The sequence below is a fragment of the Myxine glutinosa genome, chromosome 13, assembly GCF_964187855.1.
Source record: "Myxine glutinosa chromosome 13, kmMyxGlut1.1, whole genome shotgun sequence".
NCBI lineage: Eukaryota > Metazoa > Chordata > Myxini > Myxiniformes > Myxinidae > Myxine > Myxine glutinosa.
In genome coordinates, this window is record NC_136273.1 from 18,927,974 (window position 1) to 18,952,973 (window position 25,000).

Genomic DNA, 25,000 nt, shown 5'->3' on the forward strand with positions numbered 1-25,000 from the left:
ACAGCTCGTTTCAAATCCCCCCACATCATCTCGATGGGAATTAGATCCGGGCTTTGACTTGGCCATTCAAGAACCCTCCATTTCTTTCTTTTCAGCCATTCCTTGGTGGATTTACTGGTATGTTTAGGGTCATTGTCATGTTGCAAGGTCCACCTTCGGTTGAGCTTCAACTTTCCGACAGATGGCCTCACATTATCCTCAATCACCCTCTGGTACAATGAAGAATTCATAGTGGATTCTATGATGGTGAGCTGCCCAGGCCCTGATGCAGCATGGCTGCCCCAAACAATAATATTTCCACCACTTTGCTTTACAGTTGGTATCAGGTTCCTGTGGTCAAATGCTGTCTTTGGTTTTCACAAAACATGTCTTCTGGTACTGTGGCCAAATAGCTCTACCTTTGATTCATATGTCCAGAGCACACTGTTCCAGAAGTGCTGGTCTTTGCCAAGGTGTTCATTGGCAAACTTAAGTCTTGCCCTGATGTTCTTTCTGGACAGCAACGGGTTCCTCCTGGCACACCTCCCATTTAGATCAAATTTATGCATCCTCTTTCTAATGGTAGACTCGTGCACTTTGACATCAACAGTGGCAAGAGCTACCTGTAGGTCCCGTGATGACATTCTGGGGTTCTTAGAGACTTCATGCAGCATCTTGCTGTCTGCTCTCGGGCTGAACTTGCTGGGGCGGCCTGGCCTGAACAAGTTGGCAGTTGTTTGGAATCTTCTCCACTTGTAGATGATCTTCCGGACAGTCGAATGATCGATTTCAAATTGTTTGGAGATCTTTTTAAATACCTTCCCAGACTTGTAGGCATCTATAACCTTCTTTCTGAAGGCCTCAGAGAGCTCTTTTGATCTAGGCATGGTGACGCCGCACACTTCAACAACAAAGAGCAAACCAAACTAAATGTCTGAGGTTTAAATAAGACAGGTTCCTCCAAGTTCCTCTCCAACAATGTTCGAATCATTTGCACCTGAGCTGGTGCACCCGATTCTAATTTTAGGTATTTGAAGTAGTGATAAATGTAGGGGTGTACTTACTTTTTCCACATGCGAAATTTGCATTTATGTTTATTTCAATTATACAATGGACTACAAAATGTAAATGTTTCATGATATTTGTTATATTATATCACCTTTATATATCAATATTGTTGAAATGAAGATCAAATAGCTGTATGTTGAAATATGTTGAAAAAGTCAAAACTTTACATGGGGTGTACTTACTTTTTCACGTGACTGTGTGTATATGTATGTGTGTATGTATGTATGTATGTTTGTATGTATGTATGTATGTATGTATTTATATGTATCTGCGTGTTTGTATGTATGTGTGTGTGTGTATTGTTACGGATTCGTCACTTCCGTTGTTGTGGTTTTCATCCACTGTAAACATTTTTGATTCCATGTATTATTATTATTGTTGTTTGAGGGAAATAGCAATTATTATTGTCAAAAGGTAAAAAGGTTAATGTTTTAAATGAAACAGGAACCGGACGGCGACGAAGAGGAAGAGGAGAAAAAGAAGGCGGAGCGAGTGGAGTCGGACAAGAAGCATAGTTGCTTTGCGGTCTGGAGCGAACATTGGCGAGCAAGAGTCATGAGTGAATTTTGGGTTTCCCAGGAAAGGGATTCCTGTGACAGAGTTATCGGTGTGACAGATTAACCTGCGTGTCAGGTTTTGCGATTGATTCCGAAGAGAATCATCGAAGGGCCGTGACGTCTCAAGAACGGGCCATCGGCCATTTTGACTCGCGCGCTTTGCGCGTCGAGCAAGGTTTCTTTGCATCGTCAGCCGTTTTCACCGCTTTCAGACGTATCTGGTGTGTGTGTGTGCAACGTGGCTTTTGAAGATTAATTTGGGGTTCGCCGACTGTGAGCCGTGGAACGTCCATACCCGAGGGTGTGATTTCCCCGTCGCCTGGAGGGCGTCTTTGGATTTCCCAGTCGCCTTGAGGGCGCCTTTGCACAGCTTTGGCAGCAGGACTAACTGCCAACCCAATGGGATTCTGGTCTCGATTGGACATCGTTCTGACGATCGCTGGAGCGGATAGACTTTGGCTTGAAGCCGGAATCAACTTTGGCTTGAAGCCGGGAATTAGAGACATTGGGAATCTTCTTCTTTTCGCTCACTTGGAGCACAGTGATTTATATTGTACGAACCTGATGGTACCATCAGAGGAAATATATATTGGTTGTACAATTGATTACTATTGTTGTTGTACTGTTATTCTTGTGTGATCTTAATACAATACTGGTTTGTTTGTAACAATTGGTGTGGCTTCACCATTGATCTTTGACATACAGAATAACACATTTTTTCTGCCGTGACTCCTCTCAGGGCTCGGAGGTACACCGTGACCAGGGGGTTGGAGAGGAGCACGTAACAGTATGTATGTCTAAGTATTTATTTGCAAAAAGCATTCAAAGACCACTATTTTTGGGTATGTAAAATATAGACAGACAGCTTTCCATGTTTGCCTTTATTAGGACAGAAGTTGTGTGGAGTGCATAAAGATACTGGAATGACCAAAAAAAACATAATTGGAAGAGCATTAACAAAAAAAACTGAGGATTCCCTCATTCACATGTAACATACATCGTTGTCAGTGAAAGGCATTCTCCTCGTAAAGCAGAAGGGAGAGCCTCAACAATATGAACAGGTAGAACGGCACATGGGAGAGCACTTACTTCCGCCAGGCTGAAAGGATTACACTTTGTATCCCACGGACACGGCAGATCTGGATCCGGACCTGAACCGAAATCTTAATGGCTTGTTCTCGTCACACACCCAACCTGCCTACCAAGATTGGTCATAATCCATCTAAAAGTGAAATATCATTAGAAATATCATTCTATGTAACGTTTTTGACCCCATCTCTCATTGGTGAAGAATCACTTAAAATATAAATAAATTCAAGTATGACCAAAATTGAATCAGCTTGTTCTTGTCACCTAAGCAGCACATCCACCAAGTTTCATCTGAATCTGACCACAACATTTTGCGATATCCTGCTCAAAGACAGACAGTGTAGAATACATAACCCACCTTCGGTGGTGGAGGTAAAAATGATACTATGCTCTTGTTTGGAGGTCACCAAACTGAACATAACGATTCTAGTCTCCAGCAAGACTTTTAATTCATTACAAATTTGTTCGTTTAATCGCATCAAAATGTCATATGCATTGTCACAGCCGAAGTTTAGTATTGCTGGAAACAGATCAGTACAGAAAACAAAATATAGCATTTAGTAATGCAGAACTTTGCCAGGGTACACAGATTACAGTTAAGCTGAGAATTCACAATCTATATTGAAGTAGATCTGCGCACAGACTCGCACACCGACAGCCCAATCACAATAGCCTCGCCTGTCTTTTCAGCAAAGAGTGAAGGATGTGACATGCCACAATACCATGATGACTAAACTCCAATATAAAATATATTTCATTTTAAGGAAACCCAAGTAGAATAGTGCACGAAGGGGAAAGGGTGCAGCAAAAAAAGAGTATTAAAATACCTCTTGGCAAAACGTTTCCTCATCTGCTTGTTTCAACACCTCACCTTCTAGTCCCATGTGCTTGAGCTGCAAAAGGGAGGTTATTAGAAGAGACAACTCGGTTGGTGAAAAGGAAAGCAAAAAAAAATAATAATAAATACATGGAGCAACCTCAGCAGCAGTCTTGTGCCGATTCACCACCCAGGTTCAATTATATCTGGCCAATTGAATTTTTGTTTGACAATTTTTCCATACGTTTGGATTAATTTGAAGCAACTTTCACTATTTTTTCTGAGGAGCGTTTCCGTGTTTCAAGGTGGGACAGATAAACAGCATTTTATTTATTTATATATATATATATATATATATATATATATATATATATATATATATATATATATATATATACATACATACACAGTCACGTGAAAAAGTAAGTACACCCCATGTAAAGTTTTTACTTTTTCAACATATTTCAACATACAGCTATTTGATCTTCATTTCAACAATATTGATAGATAAAGGTGATATAATATAACAAAAATCATGAAACATTTACATTTTGTAGTCCATTGTATAATTTAAATAAACATGAATGCAAATTTCGCATGTGGAAAAAGTAAGTTGCGATTATCGCGATTGTCGTGCTGCTCTCCGACCATGAGAACTGCAACGTCATTGATGACTGGCCCTCCCCTTCCCTCCCCCTCCCACCCTACCCCCTCCCCTTCTCCTCCCCCCTACCCCTTCCCCTTCCCCCTCCCCCTCCCCTGACGAGGAGCGGAGTGTGGTTGAAGCTGAAGGGAAAGGTGTATGCTGCATGTGTGAGAAGTGTTATGATTTAGGGAGCGAGACATGGGTAATGAATGTGGAGCAGCAACAATGGCTGGAAAGGGTGGCAATGCGAATGGCTTGGTGGATGTGTGGAGTATCGTTGAGAGAGAGGAAGACAAATGATGAATTGCGAAAGATGATGGGAATAAAGCCTGTGATGGATGCTGTGAAGAGAAACAGGTAGAGATGGTTTGGTCATGTGCTGAGGAAGGATGAAAGTGACTGGTTGAGAAGAGTGATGGAAATGAATGTAGAAGGAAGTAGAGAACGGGGAAGACCGAGAAAGACTTCGCTGAAGGTGGTGGAAGAAGAAATGCGGGCAAGGGGGTAAACAAGGGGAGATGCAGAAAATATGGCAAAATGGAGAAGATAGTCATGGGGCCCACAGGGCAGGGAAAATGGCCTTAAAATGACTGTTGTTATATATAAATATATATATATATATATATATATATATATATATATGTATATATATATGTATATATATATATGTATATATATATATATATATATGTATATATATATATATATATATATTTGCGGTTTTGAGAGTGTACATATAACATCATTAATGCTTCAGTCACATTTGGCTCGGCGGCCGTAGGGTCTAAAAAATCTACGGCCACTAGCAATTATAGGGCGGCCGCAGTATTTCCACGGTCACACAATGTAGTAGTCACATATGTTTTTATTTTTCGGGTAGCCGCACGGGGTATTTAGAAATTGTGGAGACCGAAAACGTGGGGGTGCCGTACGGTCTTCGATTTGATGTCGCACGGTGACCTTAGGGCGTCCCTGCGGCGGCCATAGAATTTTCAAGGCAGACGCAAGGTAGCCTCAAGGTGCCCGCAAGGCGACCGCAGGGGGGCCCTAAGGCGAACGTGCGGCCAGACGGACGGTAACGAGTGGGTATATATACCAGTTATTTTTCATATGTATAACAGCACTTACAGTTGTCATGGCTACGGCTTGTCGAATTGCTACGGCCACCCTAGAAATGAAAAAAGTTATAACTCCGCGCTATAATTCCACGGCGACCCCTACGGCCTGTAAAAGATAGCCATACGCCCTAGGGCCACCCTGAGGCCACCTCAGAAACTCTGCGGCCGCCGCACGTTTCTGTCAATTTAGGGGGGGTACGGCCGCCGTATCCTAGCTGTAGAGCAAATGTGACTGAGGAGTAAAGGTTAAAGGTTAAAGATTTGCCCCAATAGTTAGTCCACAAGCAACACGTAGGCCCCTTAGAACATTAGTTATGTCATCGTATGTGTGAGGATAAGGCCATTTCCCTAGTATCATCTGCGTTGTGTAAAAGAAATAAGATAGGCCCCGTTCATTTTGCCTCCACCCGCCAAATCTACCTCGTTGGGCAGAATCCATCCCGCACCCCATTTTGGGTATTGCACCTCGCATTAGGATGCTCACTTGTCAAGGGACACGAGGTAGGCCTGAGAGAGGGAGGAGCGCGGCGTCGAGGTTGAAGCGGGGGAGACAGCAGCGGTAAGGGCCACCAGCCAATCAGGGCTCGGGTGACATGGCGTGACAGGGCGTGGTAAGGGCGTGCCTATATAAGCGCACGCACAAAGCCCTTGAACAGGACTCGTGGGGAAAGGGCGTGCGAAGGAGGACTTACGCCACAGCGCTCGTATGAGGAGGACTGTCAGAGGACTGAAGTTAAGGACTGCCCTTGTCAGGACTTCTGCGGGAGAGGCGCTTTGCTATTGAACTTGTATTGGGAGCGCATACAAATTTGTAGTGGGAGCGCATACGAATTCGTATTGGGAGCGCATATAGCGCCGGTCCAGTTATTACGTACGCAGCCACGCCAGTGTAACCGCCAAGCCCAGCTTACCGTTCGCCCCGTAATTGTCCGATCCACGCCAACGACCCGCGGGGAGCTTCTGCCGTCCTGACCATCTACTTTGCGGTGCGAGTCAGGGACCGGAGAATGAGCTGTTGGACATCATCCCTGTCCATCAACCTGACCATCTGCAATCCCCGTGTGAGTGTGTCTGAGTGTGAAACGGGCCCGTGTCCTGGGATAAGTATAAGACTGTATAAGGCTGCACTGTGTGTTCTTCTTCTTCTCATTATACATAGTGTAATAAACCAATTGTTATTCCTTGTTTCTTCCTGATTCGACCGTATCAGTGATTTCCTCCATTCGGCAAGCGGGGCACGATCAGAACCGCTCAGATCGGGTTTAGTCATTGTTAACGGCTCAGGTCACGGTTCGCTACCGCTCGGCGTTTCCACCTATAACCGTGATTCGGGCGGGGCTTCTTTCCTTGCTTCCTGGGCAGCGTTGGTAATTAGGTATTAGTGATCAGTCCTATGACCCTACTCAACACTGTCCGGAAGTGACGTCATAGGTCTCGGGTCCCGTCGGCTAGTCAAAGACAAGGGGACTAATCCCCCCTTGGTAAGGGGAAAGGCCGACAAGGAGATCCGCAACAATATATATATGTACACACACAGTCATGGCCAAAAATATTGGCACCCTTGCACCTTTTTCAAATAATGCACCGTTTCTTCCAGAAAATTGTTGAAATTAAAAAATATTTTGGTATCCACATATGTATTTCTTTTGTTTGCAGTGGAACAAAACAAAAAAAGCTGAAAAAATTACGAAATCATAGCTTATTCCACAAAGAAATCCAAAAAAGGCCCAGACAATATTATTGGCATCTTTTAGAAGTTGTTAGAAATAATTAGATTTAAAGCAGGTGATTCTCCTCTACCTTGGAATTGAACTCCAAAATGGTGAGTTGAAGGTGCCTGCATTATAAAAATCACTCATTCAACCAGTTTGAATGGAGAAAAGGCGTCATTCTGCTGTTTTGTCTCTGTATGTACCACAATGAGCATGGAGAAAATAAAGAAAACCAGAGAATTGTCTGAGGAGATCAGACACAACATTGTAGCCAAGCTTGCACAATCCCAAGGCACCAGGTCCCTCTCCAGAGACCTTCATATTCCTGTGTCCACCATACGCAATGTTATCAGGAAGTTTAATGCCCATGGCATATCATCATAAGCTACCTCCCTGGACGTGGCCGCAAGAGAAAACTTGATCGAAGATTGCAGCGAAGGATTGCTCGAATGGTGGAGAAAGCACCTCGATCAACTGCCAAACAGATTCAAGCTGAACTTCAGACACAAGGTACAACAGTTTCAACTTGCACCATCCTTCGCCAACTCAATGAAAGAGGGTTCTATGGTGGGAGATCCAGGAGGACCCCACTGCTGAGAAAGCCTGACTGGGGCTTGCCAAAACACACCTAAACAAGCCAAAATCCTTCTGGTAGAATGTCCTGAGGACAGATGAGACCAAATTAGAGCTTTTTGGTAAAGCACATCATCTGTATGTTTACAGAAAACAAAATGAAGCCTTCAAAGAAAATAACACCTTTCCTAAAGTCAAACATGGAGGAGGTTCAGTGATGTTTTGGGGTTGCTGTGCTGCCTTGAATGTGTGCATGGCATCATGAAATCATGAGATTACTAAGGCTTTTTTGAGCGCAATATTCAACCCAGTGTCAGAAAGCTGGGTCTCCGGCAAAAGTCATGGGTCTTGCAGCAGGACAATGACCCCAAACACACTCCAAAAAGCACCCAGGAATGGTTCAAGACAAAGTGCTGGACTGTTTTGAAGTGGCCAGCAATGAGTCCAGATTTAAATCCCATTGAACCTGTGGGGAGATCTGAAAACAGTAGTTGGGAAAAGGCACCCTTCAAATCTGGGAGAACTGGAGCAGTTTGCACAAGAAAAGTGGGACAAACTGCCATTAGAGAGGTGTAGGAAGCTCATTCATGGCTATAGGAGGCACTTGCCTGCAGTTATTTTGTCCAAAGGCTGTGCTACCAAATATTAAGTCGAGGGTGTCAATAATTTTATCAGTCATTTCGATATATTTTCCGATTTAAAAGGATATATGAAGTTCTGAATCAAAAACAAATGTTCTGTAATATTAACAGTGACATAAAGAATTGTGCGGACCAAACACTTTTGTCAATTTCAACTCATTTTTAGAGAAAATTGTGAGTTATTTGAAAAAAGTACAAGGGTGCCAATATTTTTGCCCACGACTGTATATATACAGACTTGGCATTTAATATGGAATTTTTTTTTTTCTTGACTTGGGTTTACTTTCATAACTCAGTATATCAATCTGGTGAGTTTATTTTACACTTTGGTGATTTATTTGTTAAAAGAACCATGTCACTGATTGTCTGTCGCAGCAAGAAGTCAACAACAGGATTATATCACAGGTGGCGTGGCAAAATGTACGGACAAGTGCATTTGACGATTGGCTTCAGTCAGGTATACAAGGGTTGTTGCATTCTGTATTAGTGGAAAACAACTGCTGCACGTCTCCAAAAGTTATTGCCGCTTCCACTGGAGATGGTCCGTCAACTCAACAATGCTGCTTGTCATGGAGTGGTGGCTTTACGAAATTACGGCATGAAAGAGCGTGCTATTGCTTGGCAGTATGGCATCACTCAAGGTCAGGTGTCAAAGATCCTGAAACGAAATGCTCAGAGGGGTGTCCCTACTCCAATACCGAGGCCAGGACGTCCTCGCAGAACCACAAGGAGGGATGATCGCCAGCTGCACCGGTTAGTCCGCAATGGCCGTACCAAGTCAGCGAATCGGCTTAGGGCTGAGTGGCAGCAACTGACAAATGTGCCTGTATCCAGAAGGCTAGTCAACCAACGACTGTTTCAAGCAGGCTATCGTGCCAGGCGTCCCCTGAGAAAGCCACGCCTGACCAGACAACACCGCCAGCGCCGATTGCAGTGGGCGAGAGAGCACCGTCAATGGCAGCCAGGGCACTGGAATCACGTGATCTTCAGTGACGAGTCTAGATTTCTGGTCTATTGTCAAGATGGCCGCGTCCGAGTGCGCAGACAAGTGCATGAAGCCGACAACAAAGATTGTATAGTGCCAAGAGTCCAAGCTGGAGGTGGTGGGGTGACCGTTTGGGCTGCTTTTCATGCAGTGGGCAAAACTGACCTGGTTGTTCTGAATGGAAACCTGAACCAGTTCAAGTACAGGGCCATTCTGGAAGAAACATTGCTTCCATTTGCTCGTGCAGCCTTTCCAGGAAACTTTGTCTTCCAAGATGACAATGCACGGCCTCATCGTGCTCGCATGATCCAATACTTTCTTGCTGACCGTGGTGTAGAGCATATGGAGTGGCCTGCCATGTCCCCGGATATGAATCCGATAGAGAACTTGTGGGCAGAATTAATGCGTCAAATCGACCACTTGGACCAGCAGCCGACCTCTGTGCGTGAATTGCAGCAGGCTATTGTCACTGCATGGCAAGCGATTCCTGTCAAAATCTTGGCAAATCTCGTGAACAGCATGCCACAACATGTACGTGCTCTCCTGAATGCTCGTGGGGGGTTACACGAAGTACTGAACTGTAATTTTACTGTCCGTAATCCCAGTCGTAATTTAACTTTTGTTTTTGTTAAAAAAATTTTTGGCTAATGTGCATAATAAAGAGATACTTCTGGAAAACGTACAGAGGTTTAACACAGTACTGTCCATGAATTGAGTTCGATATCAGTTTACATCACTTTCAAGGATCAATTTATTTGTTTCGAAATGTCAAATGTGGTTTTTGTTTCTTTTAAAGGTCACATTAACAAAATCTAGAATAATTTCAACATAATTCCAATGAACTTTTGGTTCTAAGTCATCTTGAAAAGTAAGTTCACCCCCACAAAAAAATATTCCATATTAAATGCCAAGTCTGTGTGTATGTATGTATATATATATAATATATATATATATATATATATAATATATATATATATATATATATATATATATTATATATATATAATATATACACACCCATAAAAAATGTGTGGAGCGTGGCGAGCGGCCCTCCCAATCCCAATAAGAAATCCCGCACATGCACAGAGCATAGTATACAATATACAAAATAAATGAATTATTATTATTATTATAGTGTTGCTTCCAGCCTGGAAGCCTCAGCAGTGTCACTCAATAGCATTGAGATTCTTATGGTGGTCATTGTTTTGAACATCAATCGGAGTTTTCTGTCCAGATTTTGAGGTTATTTGTTCGCATTAGGATGAAATATTGCTCAAAAATTTAACCAATGAAGACTATAATAATCAAGTCATATAGTAATAGTACCTCCTGACCTCAAAGGAAAGCATTAGCCACGGATAATGCCTCATTCGGCAAACATTGCATAATCCTCAAGAAACAAAGATGTGTCTGCCACATACACTTTTTTCCGCTGATGCAAACCAAGAAGCCAGAAGGCACCGGTGATCGGGCGGATACATACATACATACATACATACAACCATACATTCATAGTACCTGATATGTCCGAAGCAAATTCAAGAAGGATTGATAGAGTTCTGGTCGATCATGATAAGTGGCTTCAACTTCCTCAATAAACTGCATTGCATGTTCGGGTTCCACACAAAGAGGAAGAGTTCCGGTGGATACTGCAGACGGGGGAGATGCTTCGGGTGACAGCTGAGGAGGAGTGCGATTTCCAGCCGGTGAGGTGGGACAATCCTGTTGTCCAATCTGCGAGTCGATAACAGGTGTCAAACAAGTGAAATCACCGGGTGCAGAAGGAGTTGAGGAGGAAGAGGTGCATGTGTTTGAAGGTTCAACAACATTTAAAGCTGAAATGAGACACCCAGCAATGTCATTTGAAGCATTTTCCTTTTTTTCCACTTTCAGGCTGGAACCTGTTGTTTCTGGTGAGCAAGCACGAGAAAGAGTTGGAGGTGAAGAACAATAAATCTGACTTGACCGATCTGGGGAATGTTGAAGAAAATCCATTGAAGCATGTAAAGATGAAGGTAAGCTTCTTGAATGTGTGAGGGACGAAGTTGGCTGGGGTACAGCTGACTGCTTCGAACATGGAAAGGGCAGTGAATACACCTTCGGCAGGAATCCATTGAATCCCTCGAGGAGGTCTGGAAAAGGCTGCAGCAGTCTGACTATCTGAGCAATGGATCGATTAATGTCAACTCTGCAAAGTATAAAGAAGAAGAAGTCAGGACATTAGATTTTTGATATCATGCTGTCAAAGAAGCAAGTAAATGAAACACAAGTCAATGCACACAATAATAATATGGTTTAATTAAAACAGTGGTTCCAGTGTCAGCATAAACTGGTTCTCATTCAAATTTTTCAGCAACAAATGGTTCCAATAATGATATAAAATGCAGGATATTGCTGCAAAGAGATTATTGGTTATTTTGCAGGAGCAGATATTTTTTGTGTAAAATGGTTTATTCAAATAGGATCTCGTACAAGAGCTTTTTTATATTGCTCAGAGAAAGTACGGTTAGATTTACAGTAATGGGGTCTGGTTTCGAGACCGCGTGCGCGTCACTCATACACACACACACACACACACACACACACACACACACACACACACACACACACACACACACACACACACACACACACACACACGCACACACACACACACACACACACACACACACACACACACACACACACTCTTAGTGAGGCAAACCAACCATTCAATTAGAAAAATGATTTCAAAATCATTCACCTTGAAGGAAATCAAGAAAAAGTAACGGGCAAACAACAGCAGAAGAAGAAAAAGCATGCCCTACAAATACAAACCAAATTCCACCTTGGAGACAGATTAGAGACACAAAGACAGCAACTGTGCAAGGAAGTAGGACAAATACAACAGTTCAGGAAAGGAAACAGACATCCAAAACTAAAAAAGAGAATCCAAAGAATAAAAAACAAATCCAAAATCGAAGACAAAGACCTCGAGTGGTTGGGTGCTGAAAACAAACTCAAATGATAGCAAGGAAGATTTAAAAAAACGATGAAGGAAACAACAAGAGAAAACAAAACCACATGTTTGAAAGTAACCCAAAGAGATTTTACAGTGAATTGGGGGCAAACAAAACCAGAATGCGTCAACTCCCCCTGAAAAAGAAAAACTGGAAAAAATTCTGGAAAGGAATTTTTGAAGAGTGAAAATAACACAATAAGGAAGCAGAATGGATCCCAAACTTGGAAAAGACGAAGCAACATCTCGAGGAAGTGCCCCCATCGAGTATTGATGAAGAGAAAATTAGAAAACAACTTCAAAAGCCCAACTTCAAAAAAGCCAAACTTGAAAAGTCCAAACCCAGATGGAATTCCAAATTTTTGGCTATCACAACTTGATGCTCTTCACAATCACTACCCCAGGACATTTAACGAACTGATCCAAGAGGAAAAGGCCGTGGATGAGTGGCTCGTCGAAGGGAACAACTTTCTCATCCCAAAATCAGAGGAAACCCAACTTCCCCACAAATACCAGCCTATCGGCCACATACAAAACTGCAAAACATACAAAACACATACCCAACTTCCCCACAAATACCAGCCTATCGGCCACATACAAGACTGCAAAACATACAAAACCACATGCAAACTGCTGAAAGGAATCATCAAAGAAATGATGTACCATCATCTAACACAGCAAGGAGGTTTAGAGGCAGAACAAAAGGGATGTAAGAGAGGATGTTATGGAACAACTGACCACCTACGACTGAACAAGGCCATAAATGAAAATTGCAAAATGCGAATAACTACATTGTCCACCTCCTGGATAGACTATAAAAAAGCTTTTGACAGTGTCTCACATTTGTGGATGATAAAATGCATGAAAATGTACAAAATCAATCCCCAAATAATGAAACTGATTGAGAAAGCAATGGTGCTCTGGAATACCACATTGATATTACAGCACTCAGAAGGAAAATCAAAATACCAGATGTGAAGATACGGCATGGAATCATCCAGGGAGACAGCCTTTCCCCCTTTTGTTTTGTCTGGGTCTGGACCCACTAAGTAACCTCATCAATGAATATGGACATGGATACACCCTAACAACCAATAGAAAAACATCCAAAGGAATAGGAAAGGTGACATCTACTATACGAGCCTGGTGTTGGCTTAGTGGTTCGGGTGTCGGCTTGGGATCCTAGAATCCTGGATTCAAATCCTGGTCGATCACTGAATTAACACCAGGGAGGTTCACTCAGCCTGTCATCCTTCTGAGGTCGGCAAATTGAGCACCAGTTCACTGGTAATTCCCTGTGTGTTGCAAGAGGCGACCAACAGGGTTGGCGGCAGGAAAGGCATCTGGCCATAAAACATTGCTTCAAAAAGGGGACCACAGTGCCCGAAGAGGGCCAACTCCTGCTCTGCGGGGAAAAATAGCCTTTAAAGGCGGTTCTTTCCTTCTTTTTACACATGTACAATACACTGATGATTTAAAGCTCTTCTCGCAAAATGCCAAAAAATTGACAGAACAACTAAAACTAGTAAAACGGTTTTACAAGGACACTCAAATGGAATTTGGACAAGACAAGTACGCCAAGTGCACATTTTTGTACAAGTTGAATGAATGAATGAATGATCGTTTTAAGGCCATTTTTCCCCGCTAAAGCGGGGGTTAGCCTTGCGGGCCCCATGACAATCATGGTTCCCTGTTTTGAGGCAATGTTTTTATGGCCGGATGCCCTTCCTGACGCCAACCCTTGGTCACGCTCTTACGATGCGCAGGGATACAATGTGCCTATTCTGAATCGGGGTACACACCGTGATCATTCATCCCAGCAAGCTGGTACTTAATTTGCCGACCTCAGAAGGATGACAGGCTGAGTCAACCCCCCTGGCGTTAATTCAGCGATCGACCGGGATTCAAACCCAGGATCCTGGGATCCCAAGCCGGCACCCTAACCGCTAAGCCAACGCCAGGCTACAAGTTAAACCAACAAAAACAGACAACACAAAAATCGACCTGGATACAACAATACAGGAGCTAGACAATGAAGCATCATACAAATGCCTCGGAATAGAAGAGGGCCACCAAATATGTCACAAACAAATGTGCAAAACAATCGCCAAAGAATACCTACGTAGAACGAAGCTGATCGTGAAAACATACTTCTCCCCAAGAAACAAAATCAAAGCCATAAACCAGCTCGCAGTACCAGTGTTCCAATATAGCTGTGGAATAATAAACTGGGCCCAATCAGAAATCAACAAGTTAGACATCAAGACAAGAACAAGACACAACAAACCTGAAAAAGTATCCCCAACTCACCTTGCAAATTATTTCCAAAAAGAGGTGTGACTAGAAAATGCTGTACAGGAAAATGAAACGGCAACAAATACAGCCCCAGGAATTGCAAAAAAGACAAAATAAATGTATAAAAACAAATATCAAGAAATATACACCAACAACTGGGAGAATGACAAAACAGCAGGAAAAAAATAATAATAATAATTGGACAGAGTGGGGATAGACAAAGAAGGCTCATTGGAATGGTTAATAAGAGGTCAGCTCAACTGGGACGGAGAATGAATCATAATAAATGCCCAAGATCAAGTACACAACACCAATGGATTTAAAAAGATGGCGGAACTGAGCCAGACGGACAAGTGTAGATTCTGCAAGACAGAAACAGAAAGTACTAGTCATCTGCTCTCGGGATGCAAAAAAACTATCAGAACAACTTCACAAACAACGGCACAAGTATGCAAAGCGATTCATTGGCAAATCCACAAAAATTTAAACATCCCAGTACCAGAAAACTCATAGAAACACGAACCAAGGCCAATCATTGAAAATGAGGACGTCATGCTCACGTACGACCTGATGATTCCATCGAGTGTAAACACAGAAAACAAAGCATTGCGACCGGACATTGTACTCAGGGACAAAACGGAAATAAGCCATTCGAGTATCCTGCGTGGGAGTGACACCCCGACCAGGATTGTGTTAAATAATCAAGTAACTGCTTCGGCAGCCATATGCATCTGATGATGTGGGAGTTGACATAATCAATCTCTCTGTTGCTTTCTTAACCTACAATCTACTGCGTCACGAAGATTGGCATGGGAGGATCCGTCTGTTGCATTTTTTTGTTTTAATCTACTGTGTCACGAAAATTAGCATGATAAGATGCCCACAGGAACACTTCTGGTGGCTTCACTCTCGCATGCCCTCACCATGAAAATGAACTTTGCATGAAAGTGATCCGATATATATATATATATATATATATATATATATATATATATATATATATATATATATATATATATATATACACAGACTTGGCATTTAATATGGAATATTTTTTTTGGTGGGGGTGAACTTACTTTTCAAGATGTCTTAGAACCAAAAGTTCATTGGAATTATGTTGAAATTATTCTAGATTTTGTTAATGTGACCTTTAGAAGAAACAAAAACCACATTTGACATTTCGAAACAAATAAATTGATCCTTGAAAGTGATGTAAACTGATATCGAACTCAAGTCATGGACAGTCCTGTGTTAAACTTCTGTACGTTTTCCAGAAGTATCTCTTTATTTTGCACATTAGCCAAAAAATTTTTTTAACAAAAACAAAAGTTAAATTACGACTGGGATTACAGACAGTAAAATTACAGTTCAGTACTTCGTGTAACCCCCACGAGCATTCAGGAGAGCACGTACACGTTGAGGCATGGTGTTCACGAGATTTGCCAAGGTTTTGACAGGAATCACTTGCCATGCAGTGACAATAGCCTGCTGCAATTCACGCACAGAGGTCGGCTGCTGGTCCAAGTGGTCGATTTGACGCGTGAATTCTGCCCACAAGTTCTCCATCGGATTCATATCCGGGGACATGGCAGGCCACTCCATATGCTCTACACCATGGTCAGCAAGAAAGTGTTGGATCATGCGAGCACGATGAGGCCATGCATTGCCATCTTGGAAGACAAAGTTTCCTCGAAAGGCTGCACGAGCAAATGGAAGCAATGTTTCTTCCAGAATGGCCCTGTACTTGAACTGGTTCAGGATTCCATTCAGAACAACCAGGTCAGTTTTGCCCCTGCATGAAAAGCAGCCCAATCGGTCACCCCACCACCTCCAGCTTGGACTCTTGGCATGATACAATCTTTGTTGTAGGCTTCATGCACTTGTCTGCGCACTCGGACGCGGCCATCTTGACGATAGACCAGAAATCTAGACTCGTCACTGAAGATCACGTGATTCCAGTGTTCTGGCTGTCATTGACGGTGCTCTCTGGCCCATTGCAATCGGCGCTGGCTGTGTTGTCGGGTCAGGCGTGGCTTTCTCAGGGGACGCCTGGCACGATAGCCTGCTTGAACCAGTCGTTGGTTGACTAGCCTTCTGGATACAGGCACATTTGTCAGTTGCTGCCACTCAGCCCTAAGCCGATTAGCTGAATTGGTACGGCCATTGCGGACTAACCGGTGCAGCTGGCGATCATCCCTCCTTGTGGTTCTGCGGGGACGTCCTGGCCTCGGTATTGGAGTAGGGACACCCCTCTGAGCATTTCGTTTCAGGATCTTTGACACCTGACCTTGAGTGATGCCATACTGCCGAGCAATAGCACGCTGTTTCATGCCGTAATTTCGTAAAGCCACCACTCCATGACAAACAGCATTGTCGAGTTGACGGACCATCTCCAGAGGAAGCAGCAATAACTTTTGGAGACGTGCAGCAGTTGTTTTCCACTAATACAGAACGCAACAACCCTTGTATACCCGACTGTGAAGCCAATCATCAAATGCACCTGTCCGTACATTTTGCCACGCCACCTGTGATATAATCCTGTTGTTGACTTCTTGCTGCGACAGACAGTGACATGGTTCTTTTAACAAATAAATCACCAAAGTGTAAAAGAAACTCACCAGATTGATATACTGAGTTAAGAAAGTAAACCCAAGTCAAGAAAAAAAAAAAAATTCCATATTAAATGCCAAGTCTGTGTGTGTGTGTATGTATATATATATATATATATATATATATATATATGTATATATATATATATATATATATATTGTTAGGGTCTGCGGTTAAGGATGTTATGTTTGCCGAGCGGAGGCACCGCGACCTAACAGTTACCCCGATTCACCCGATTCACCCAAACGTTGGCCGTATCGCGCCACAGATATTCAATATGGAAAACTCTAAAGCAACCGAATGTAAAGAGGAAGAAGAAGACGTACAGAAGAGTAACGGGATTTATTATTTACACACACAAGCAAAAGGAGCAGTCACGGTTATGTACAGGGAACATTGAAAAAGCAGGTGACACAGTGAAAATTACTAGCTTATCCTATGCAGTCTTAATTTATTCGCAGGGACAAAACAAACAGAACAAACTCATGTACAGGAATGGGGAAATTGCAGGCAGGATTGGCTGGAAGGAGGTGTGTGGCTGGAGCTTGATCCCGCACGGGACGTCGGGCTGGACCTCGACGGCCGCTGATGCCACCGATCCTGTCGTGTGCGCGGGATCACGGGTCGGAGCTGCTTGGTGGAGCCGACGCGCTGGTGGGGGGTCTGGCGTGACGGGTTCTCTCCTCTCTCTTTCTTGGTCCAACCACTCTTTCTCTCTCTCTTGGTCCAACTCTTCCTCTTGGTTCAATCACTCCTCACCACCGACAACTCAACGCAACCACTGACGACCACTGACGACCAACCCAGCTCTTTCCCAAAACCACACAACTCAGCTCTGCTCTTGTCATGGACCTCTTCGCAACTTCTTGCGCGCGCGCCTTTATAGCGCCTCCGGCGATTAAGCCGCCGGCTTTTAGGACACGCCCATCGGTGTGCTCACCTCGGCCCTGGTTGGTCGCGCGACCCTCTGGCTCCGCCCTTGATGACGACGGGTGGGCACGCCTTTCTTCCCCAACCCGAGCACATGTTCAATGGCGGCTTTGGGGGCGAAAACAACCCACAGCTGTAACAAACTGGCTTGGCCATGACGAAAGGGGAAATGGAGGTTTTGGGAATGGGAATGAGGAATGAAGGGACTCTATCTTATTTCACTTGGTGCAATGGAGTGTCATGTTAATGGAAGACAAGGCCTTACCCTAAAACACATAATAAGGATATAAACTACTGAACAGGGATATTATAGTGTCCTTCAATGTATGCTTTATGGAATTAACTACCGGGACGCCCTTTTGACCTTTATACACACTGGAGCAAGGAGGGCTCAGAATAAAGCAATAATAATAATACACACAATAAAAAAACACAATCCTCATTTACGCAACAATATATATATATATATATATATATATATATATATATATATATATACATATATATATATATATACATATATATTGTTACAGACGTGGCTTGGATGTTATTTACCGAGCGGTTTTATGGTATGACCACGTCTGCACAAGTTACCCGATTGTGCCCGAACGTTGACTAGTCGCGCGATGCTGGCTCAATAAGAAAAAGAAGACACCCGGCTGGATTACAATAACACAATACGACACCAATGTTTCAATTCTCAAGACCTCCGGAGGAGATTATATTCGTACGGAAAGGTCAGATTACAGGGGCTAGAGGTATATTACAGGAAGACAGGCACTTAGACACACTCTTACATTAACCCCGGACAGACGACAGGTAAACGGGACAAGGCTGACTCACACGGGGGTTGATGGCAAGGAAAGGCAGATAGCGATGGCTCAAGGTGCACTCTTGGCTCAAAGCAGGGTACAGTACGGTCCGGTCCGGTCCAAAGATGCGGGGAGGTATCGTCGCGCTGGGGGTGGCGGTGGCTTCTCTCTCCAAGCTGAGGCGCATCTCACGTCACATCCGGCGCGGGGCCGCGTATATCCGGCGGGGAGTGACACGCCCTCGGCTCGTTAGCTCCGCCCCAGATGGAATCGGCACGTTGCTTCTCATTGGGTGCGTGGGGGGGTTACTGGCTCCGCCCCTGACGAGGAGCTGACAGCCAGCCCCTTCGGGGTAACGCCGTGGAGCGCATGGTCATGGCGGGTAACCGAGCCGGTGTGAGGACGCACACTCCCCGCCCCTCTGTTGTTGTAGTCGTAGTTGTAGTTGTAATTGTTGTTTGGGGAAGAAGATGGGAGGAGGTATGGGAAAGGTCCTAAACTCACTACTGATGCCATATAATCACATTCTGGTGCAACGAAGAGTCATAATTAATGGAAACGAGGCCTTAACTGACATAGATTAAGAATAACTAGGAAGATGTCCGAAAGTTGTCTACGTGTGGTGCGGTGGACCTGGGCACGACATTTAATGGGGGAATAAGGGGAAGGTCGGCTCTACTGATTGTTATTTACATGCAATGGGACTAGGGAATGGGGGATTGGGGAAAGTTGGGGAGTATTGGAGAAAATAGGGGAATATTTACAAGCGGATATGGAGGCCAAATTCCATATTCGCAACATTGCACCCTTCTCTACCCTCGGGGCATCCCGACCCGATAAATTTTTACCTACTTTAGTGTGGCACGCAATGTAGTTCCCTCTACTATTATCTCTACCCTGAGTGCGACAGTTTTACAGATATTCACAAATGAGTAAATATGTCCCCCTGCGACGTTGCACCCTTCTCCTCACAGAAACACACCCACAGGATAACCGAATCCGGAAAGAATTCTCAAACTAAACATACAGCCGGTAGGGAGCATTATTTACAAGATTACGCTGATATCTACACTACGATCCAGGACCTGTCTTTGGAGGAACACATGCAGATGTTATGCATAGAGAGAGCGCGCTTGCCAGCATCGATACACCAACCCACGAGTGCTCTGTGGCCGACGGCCTTTAATAACGTGCAGAGCACCCTTCCCGAGCATCAAAAGCACCACCCCACCACCAATCGGTGCAGTCACCATTGTTCATTGGAATAAAAATAAATTCGACAACCCCTAACCCTGCAGGTGTCTCTTGCTCTTCGTGTGGCCTTCAGTGGTGTTAATTAACAGTGGTTCACCTTTATGGCATAGGTGCCACGTTGACCCATAGGTCCATCCCCGGGTGGTGCTTGGCCGCAAACGAACTGCGGTCCATTGTGGGTGGCCACAAACATTGCGGTCCATATGGTGTATCGATCCCGGCAGCAAACAGCGAAAGTGCAGGCCCACAACTGCGCAGCCAGCACCTCTCTCTCCTCTCTCTCTACCCCAAAGCCAGATCCTCGGAGGTGGGAGACAAAAGAAGAACCAAGTGAGTAAGGTGGTAAGGGCGCAAAAGTGCACGCAACACAAGGCAATGCACACTGGGGGCACATGGGAACCAGGTGAGACAGGTACGTTCCTATCGTACGCCCCCCCCCACCAGGTAACCTACATGGCCCCTCCCTTACCCCTTACTGTATCCACACAACACAACACTACCCATAAACATCTACTTTACAAATCAACAAACATCCCTACTGTCTTCCCCGTTCCTCCCATAAACCAAATTCGTCTTCTCTCCCTCCTAACCAATCAAATTTGCCATTTTCAACTCTCATCAAAATTTGCCATTTTCAACTCAACATCAAAATTTGCCATTACCAATTCATCATCAGTCCCTCCTAGGGAGGGAGAGATGGAATCACCCCAATGTCTCATCCACGTCGTGATGCGTCTCACAAATCCAACAGCAATTCTCATTTCTGCAACACAACAAAGAAAACACAGGTGTGGAGTCATCATCATCACCTCAGGTAAGTGGCTGCGTATGGTGCGACAGGTTCTTCAATCCTAACTATTTCCTAAATGACTTTAACAACTTTACACTACCCGGGGTCTTTCTCCGGCCAAACCATTGGCCCTCTTACACTATGGGTTCTAAAAAACCAATTCCCATTGGCCAAACTGTGGTGCTCTTCAATTTGGGGTCTCACTCCCCCGATTCATCTCCCGGTGCCCTCGCACAATTTCTGGGCTGCGGCGTGTACCTCTCCCAGTGGGTCTACCCACCTGCACACCTCCACCACTGCGGTTGCCTCCGAGCTTACCTGCTCCTTACCCTAACCTAACTACCTGGGGAAGGCCCTCTGGCACTCTCCCCACTCGGTGCCCTCTCTGGCACTGGGCTACCCGGGTCCATCCTCCGGATCCTCGGGCCCCATCCACAACTCTACCGGCTCCCAGAGCCCACCTGCGGCCTCACCTGGCCGACATCCTCACAGTGGTGGAGTGCCCAACCAACTACACACACTAACAGGCTACACGCCCAGCCATTTCCACAACACTAATGCACCCATTCACAACACCATTCTGCAACCGCACCACAAATGCCAATATCCAACCACAATTTACCTGCACCCTCTACCTAACACTTACACTACCCGCCCCGGGTACTCGTGAAAGGGGTCCACTCTTCCCCCATCCACACCTTCGCACCATGCACACCACTCCGTACCACTCACTCCAACTCTCTCCACACACCTGTACCTGCACACCTGTGCTCTCACACCTGGTGCCACCTGCACCCTTCTCTCCCCAAGCGCATTCGCGCTGATCCACACACTCACTACTCATACACTGCTCCACACACCTGTCCAGTTGCACACCTGTGCAATCACACCTGTTCAATTCTCACAAACACGGCATCATCTCAGCTAACTACTCCCTTCTGAAACTTGCGCTTCCCAGTCGTCCCTTTAAACTATTGCGCTCCCTCGTCATTATCATCCATACTAATCTACCTGCGTCCCCACTACAGGTATCAGTCACTAACTAACCTTAACGTTACCTAAGGTCATCTTCTCTAGATCCCTACACACAATATCCTAACCCACCCGGGCTAGTTTTCACTGCCATACACCCCATAAGCTATTGCTCCTTTGCCCCCCCATGGGAAGGATGGTGGATTTGCCATCCCACCACATCGGGGGTCTCTCACTACCAATTTTGCACATCAAATTTCAACAAATTAAAAATTTGCCAATCACTGCCCATCATCTGCCAATCACTACTGCCAATCCCTTGCCAATCATCAAATTTTGTTTTTCTCTAATTTTGGGTCCAAAACACTAACCTCATCACCCAGTCGACTCACTAATACCTCTCGGTGCGCCAATCCCTGTCCAAAGCCCGGCTTCGTAAAGCCAAGCAATGGATGCTGGTTGTTTTGTGCCAGCGGCTGGATGCGTCCGGCACTCGGTGCAGGGACGGGGGCTTACCCGGGCCGAGATCCCACGCATCACCTCGGCGTGGAGCCATCCAATGTCCCGATCTCGACCTGCCGGAATGCCTCAACAAAAAGTGGTCGCCATGACGACCCTTTCTATTGGGCCGCCCGCTCCGCCTAGTGGAGCACGGACGCGGCCGTTCAAAGCGAGGCCCAGCACGCACCGAGGGCCCGATTCGGCTCAAAGTCGACCTAACCTCTAACCCGTTTAATGTCGATGCTTCACCTGCATGCTTACACCCCGAAGCCCGTTCCTTGCTCACACATCCAGCCGTGCTCATGCTCCTCGTACCTTTCCTTACACACCCAGGTACCCTCATTCCACTCACAGCCTTGGTCACACACCTGACCACCGAACACTTTGGCACACATTCGTTGGTCGCACACCTCACCAAAACACCTCTTCGCGCCCCCTCCTCGGTCACCTCCTCTGTGACAATCACAGGTGTGCCCTCATTCGCACACCCAACCACGTGCCTCACCACCAACTCCAGCGTGCATTCCCACTCACGCTCTACCATTCCAGGTGTGCATCCTTCCATCCCAGGTGTACATCCTCGCTCACCTGTCACAACCAACTCACGCTCCATGTCGCTCTCACTACTTTCACCTCCATTCCTGACAGCGCACTCACCCTTACTCTTGACAGCACACTCTTTCCGCATGCACCTGTCCGTCACACACCTTTCTCGCGCACACTCTCCCGTTACACCCTCTGTAACACTCACCACAGGTGGACACTCTTCCTTACTTCTGACAGCGCACTCTTTCCTCATGCACCTGTCCGTCACACACCTTTCTCGCGCACACTCCTGCGCACACTCTCCCGTCACACCCTCTGTAACACTCACCACAGGTGGACACTCTTCCTTACTTCTGACAGCGCACTCTTTCCTCATACACCCCAGAGTCGGACCTCCTCGCACACCTCCTCTTTCGCACACCAGACCTGTCACACACCTCACCAACGGCCTCTCACGAACACCCGGGTCCATCTCGACCCCCAATCTTCTTAAATCACCTGGCGCATCATACGCACGACCATATTGGTCACCACTTACACCGGGTCCTCTTCCTCTTCGCTTCTCCTCCATCACCTGTGAATCCCTCATCCGGTTAATGAGCACATCATCACGATCCGAACACAGACTTTGGACCAATTCTTTTACTTCCTCCTTTATCTCTTTCTTATCCTCTCTCCGTCGCTTCTTAATTTCGCTCACCCCTTCTTCCACTTCTTCTAATTTGTGCCTCACCTCTTTTATTCCCCGGTACGTCTCCTCAAGCTCATCCTCTAAGGCTACCTTGACCGTTTCCATGTGCGTCCTCACCTGCCGGTCCGTCGTCTCCATTACCTCTATCACCTCGTCCAACCTCGTTGTCAGTCCCTCACGTACCATCTGACATTCCCTCTTCGTCGCTATCAAGTCGTTTTTTATGTCGTTTTGTGTCGCTTTTAAACCTCCTAATACTGCAGTGTTCCTTTGAACCTGCTCCGTTAGTCCTTTTTGTCCCTCCGTCAGCTGTTCCACCTCCTGCGTCAGGTCCTCTATGCCCCCTTGTAACTTTACAGTCCCCTTTCTCACCTCCTTCTCCATGTGCTCCTTACAGTGCCTCACCTCCTCGCGCACTCCTCCGACCTCCTCACTCACTCCTCTTCTGATCTCCTCTCCCATCACTTGCATCTCCTGCCCAGATGCCACCCTCATCTGCTCCATTTCCTCCCTGTGAGCATCCAGTTTGGTTTCTACCCCCATTCTGACCCCCTCTATCTGCTGCTCCATTTGTTTAACTTCCCTTTCCGCTTGGTCCCTCATGTCCCTCAATTTGCCTTCCATACTGTTTTCTAACCCCTCTAACCCATTTTTCACTCCCTCTATCTGATTCTCCTGGGCAGCCATTCTATTTTCTACCCCCTCTAACCCCTTTTGCATCCCTTCCATTTGATTCTCTTGAGCGGCCATTCTGTTTTCTACCCCCGTTAACCCATTTTTCACTTCTTTTATCCCGTTGTCTAACCCCTCAAAATTATTGTCTAACTTCTCACTGGTACCCCTCGCTTCGTCCCTCATTACCCCCAATTGCTCACTCCGAGCCCTCGCTTCGTCCCTCATTACCCCCAATTGCTCACTCCGAGCCCTCGCTTCGTCCCTCATTACCCCATTTGGTTTTCCAATCGCTCACTATTCTTTTCCATAAGGGCCGTCATTTGTATAAAAAAAAGTTCCAATCTTCCCAGCGGCGCTACTTCGGTCGCGGGCACGGTGACCAGCGAGGCGCCTTTTTGCGCGCCTGAAGCATCGTGCGCGAGAGCGCCATTTTGTGCACCTGCTACCCCCGCTGTTTCGCTCTCCTCATGTCCCTCATGTCCCTCAATTTGGTCCTGGACCGACCCTGCCTCACTCTCCCCTACCGGACCCCAGCCGTGTTGATCCGCCATAGCGCGACTTGCAAAATTCGAGTTTCGTAAAACAAATACAAATTTCGCCGTTATAATTTCGCGCGGGAAACGCGCTCCGAATCGATTCTACTTGTTACCAATTTGGGCCTAATAAATTTAGTCCCGGGTTCGAATTCCACTCCTCGACACCAATTGTTACCGTACTAACACAATTGGTGTCCAAAATTTG

General features: G+C 45.4%; 2 protein-coding genes across 7 annotated transcripts in view; one reads left to right on the top strand and one right to left on the bottom strand.

Annotated features, from left to right (window-relative positions):
* Positions 1-25,000, top strand: part of CENATAC (centrosomal AT-AC splicing factor) — a 480,847-nt gene that overhangs the window by 385,630 nt on the left and 70,217 nt on the right. The window lies entirely within an intron of this gene.
* The window catches only part of LOC137410712 (paired amphipathic helix protein Sin3b-like), an 82,068-nt gene that overhangs the window by 40,184 nt on the left and 16,884 nt on the right, over positions 1-25,000 (bottom strand). For 4 of the 6 annotated variants that reach the window (XM_078767138.1, XM_078767141.1, XM_078767139.1 and 1 more), the window contains exons 4-5: positions 10,704-11,373; positions 3,521-3,586 (exon numbers count right to left, since the gene is read on the bottom strand). In XM_078767138.1, the coding sequence (XP_078623264.1) occupies positions 3,521-3,586; positions 10,704-11,373 (736 nt within the window). The remainder of the gene's footprint in view (positions 1-3,520; positions 3,587-10,703; positions 11,374-25,000) is intronic. The other 2 variants (XM_078767142.1, XM_078767143.1) reach the window with 2 other exon arrangements.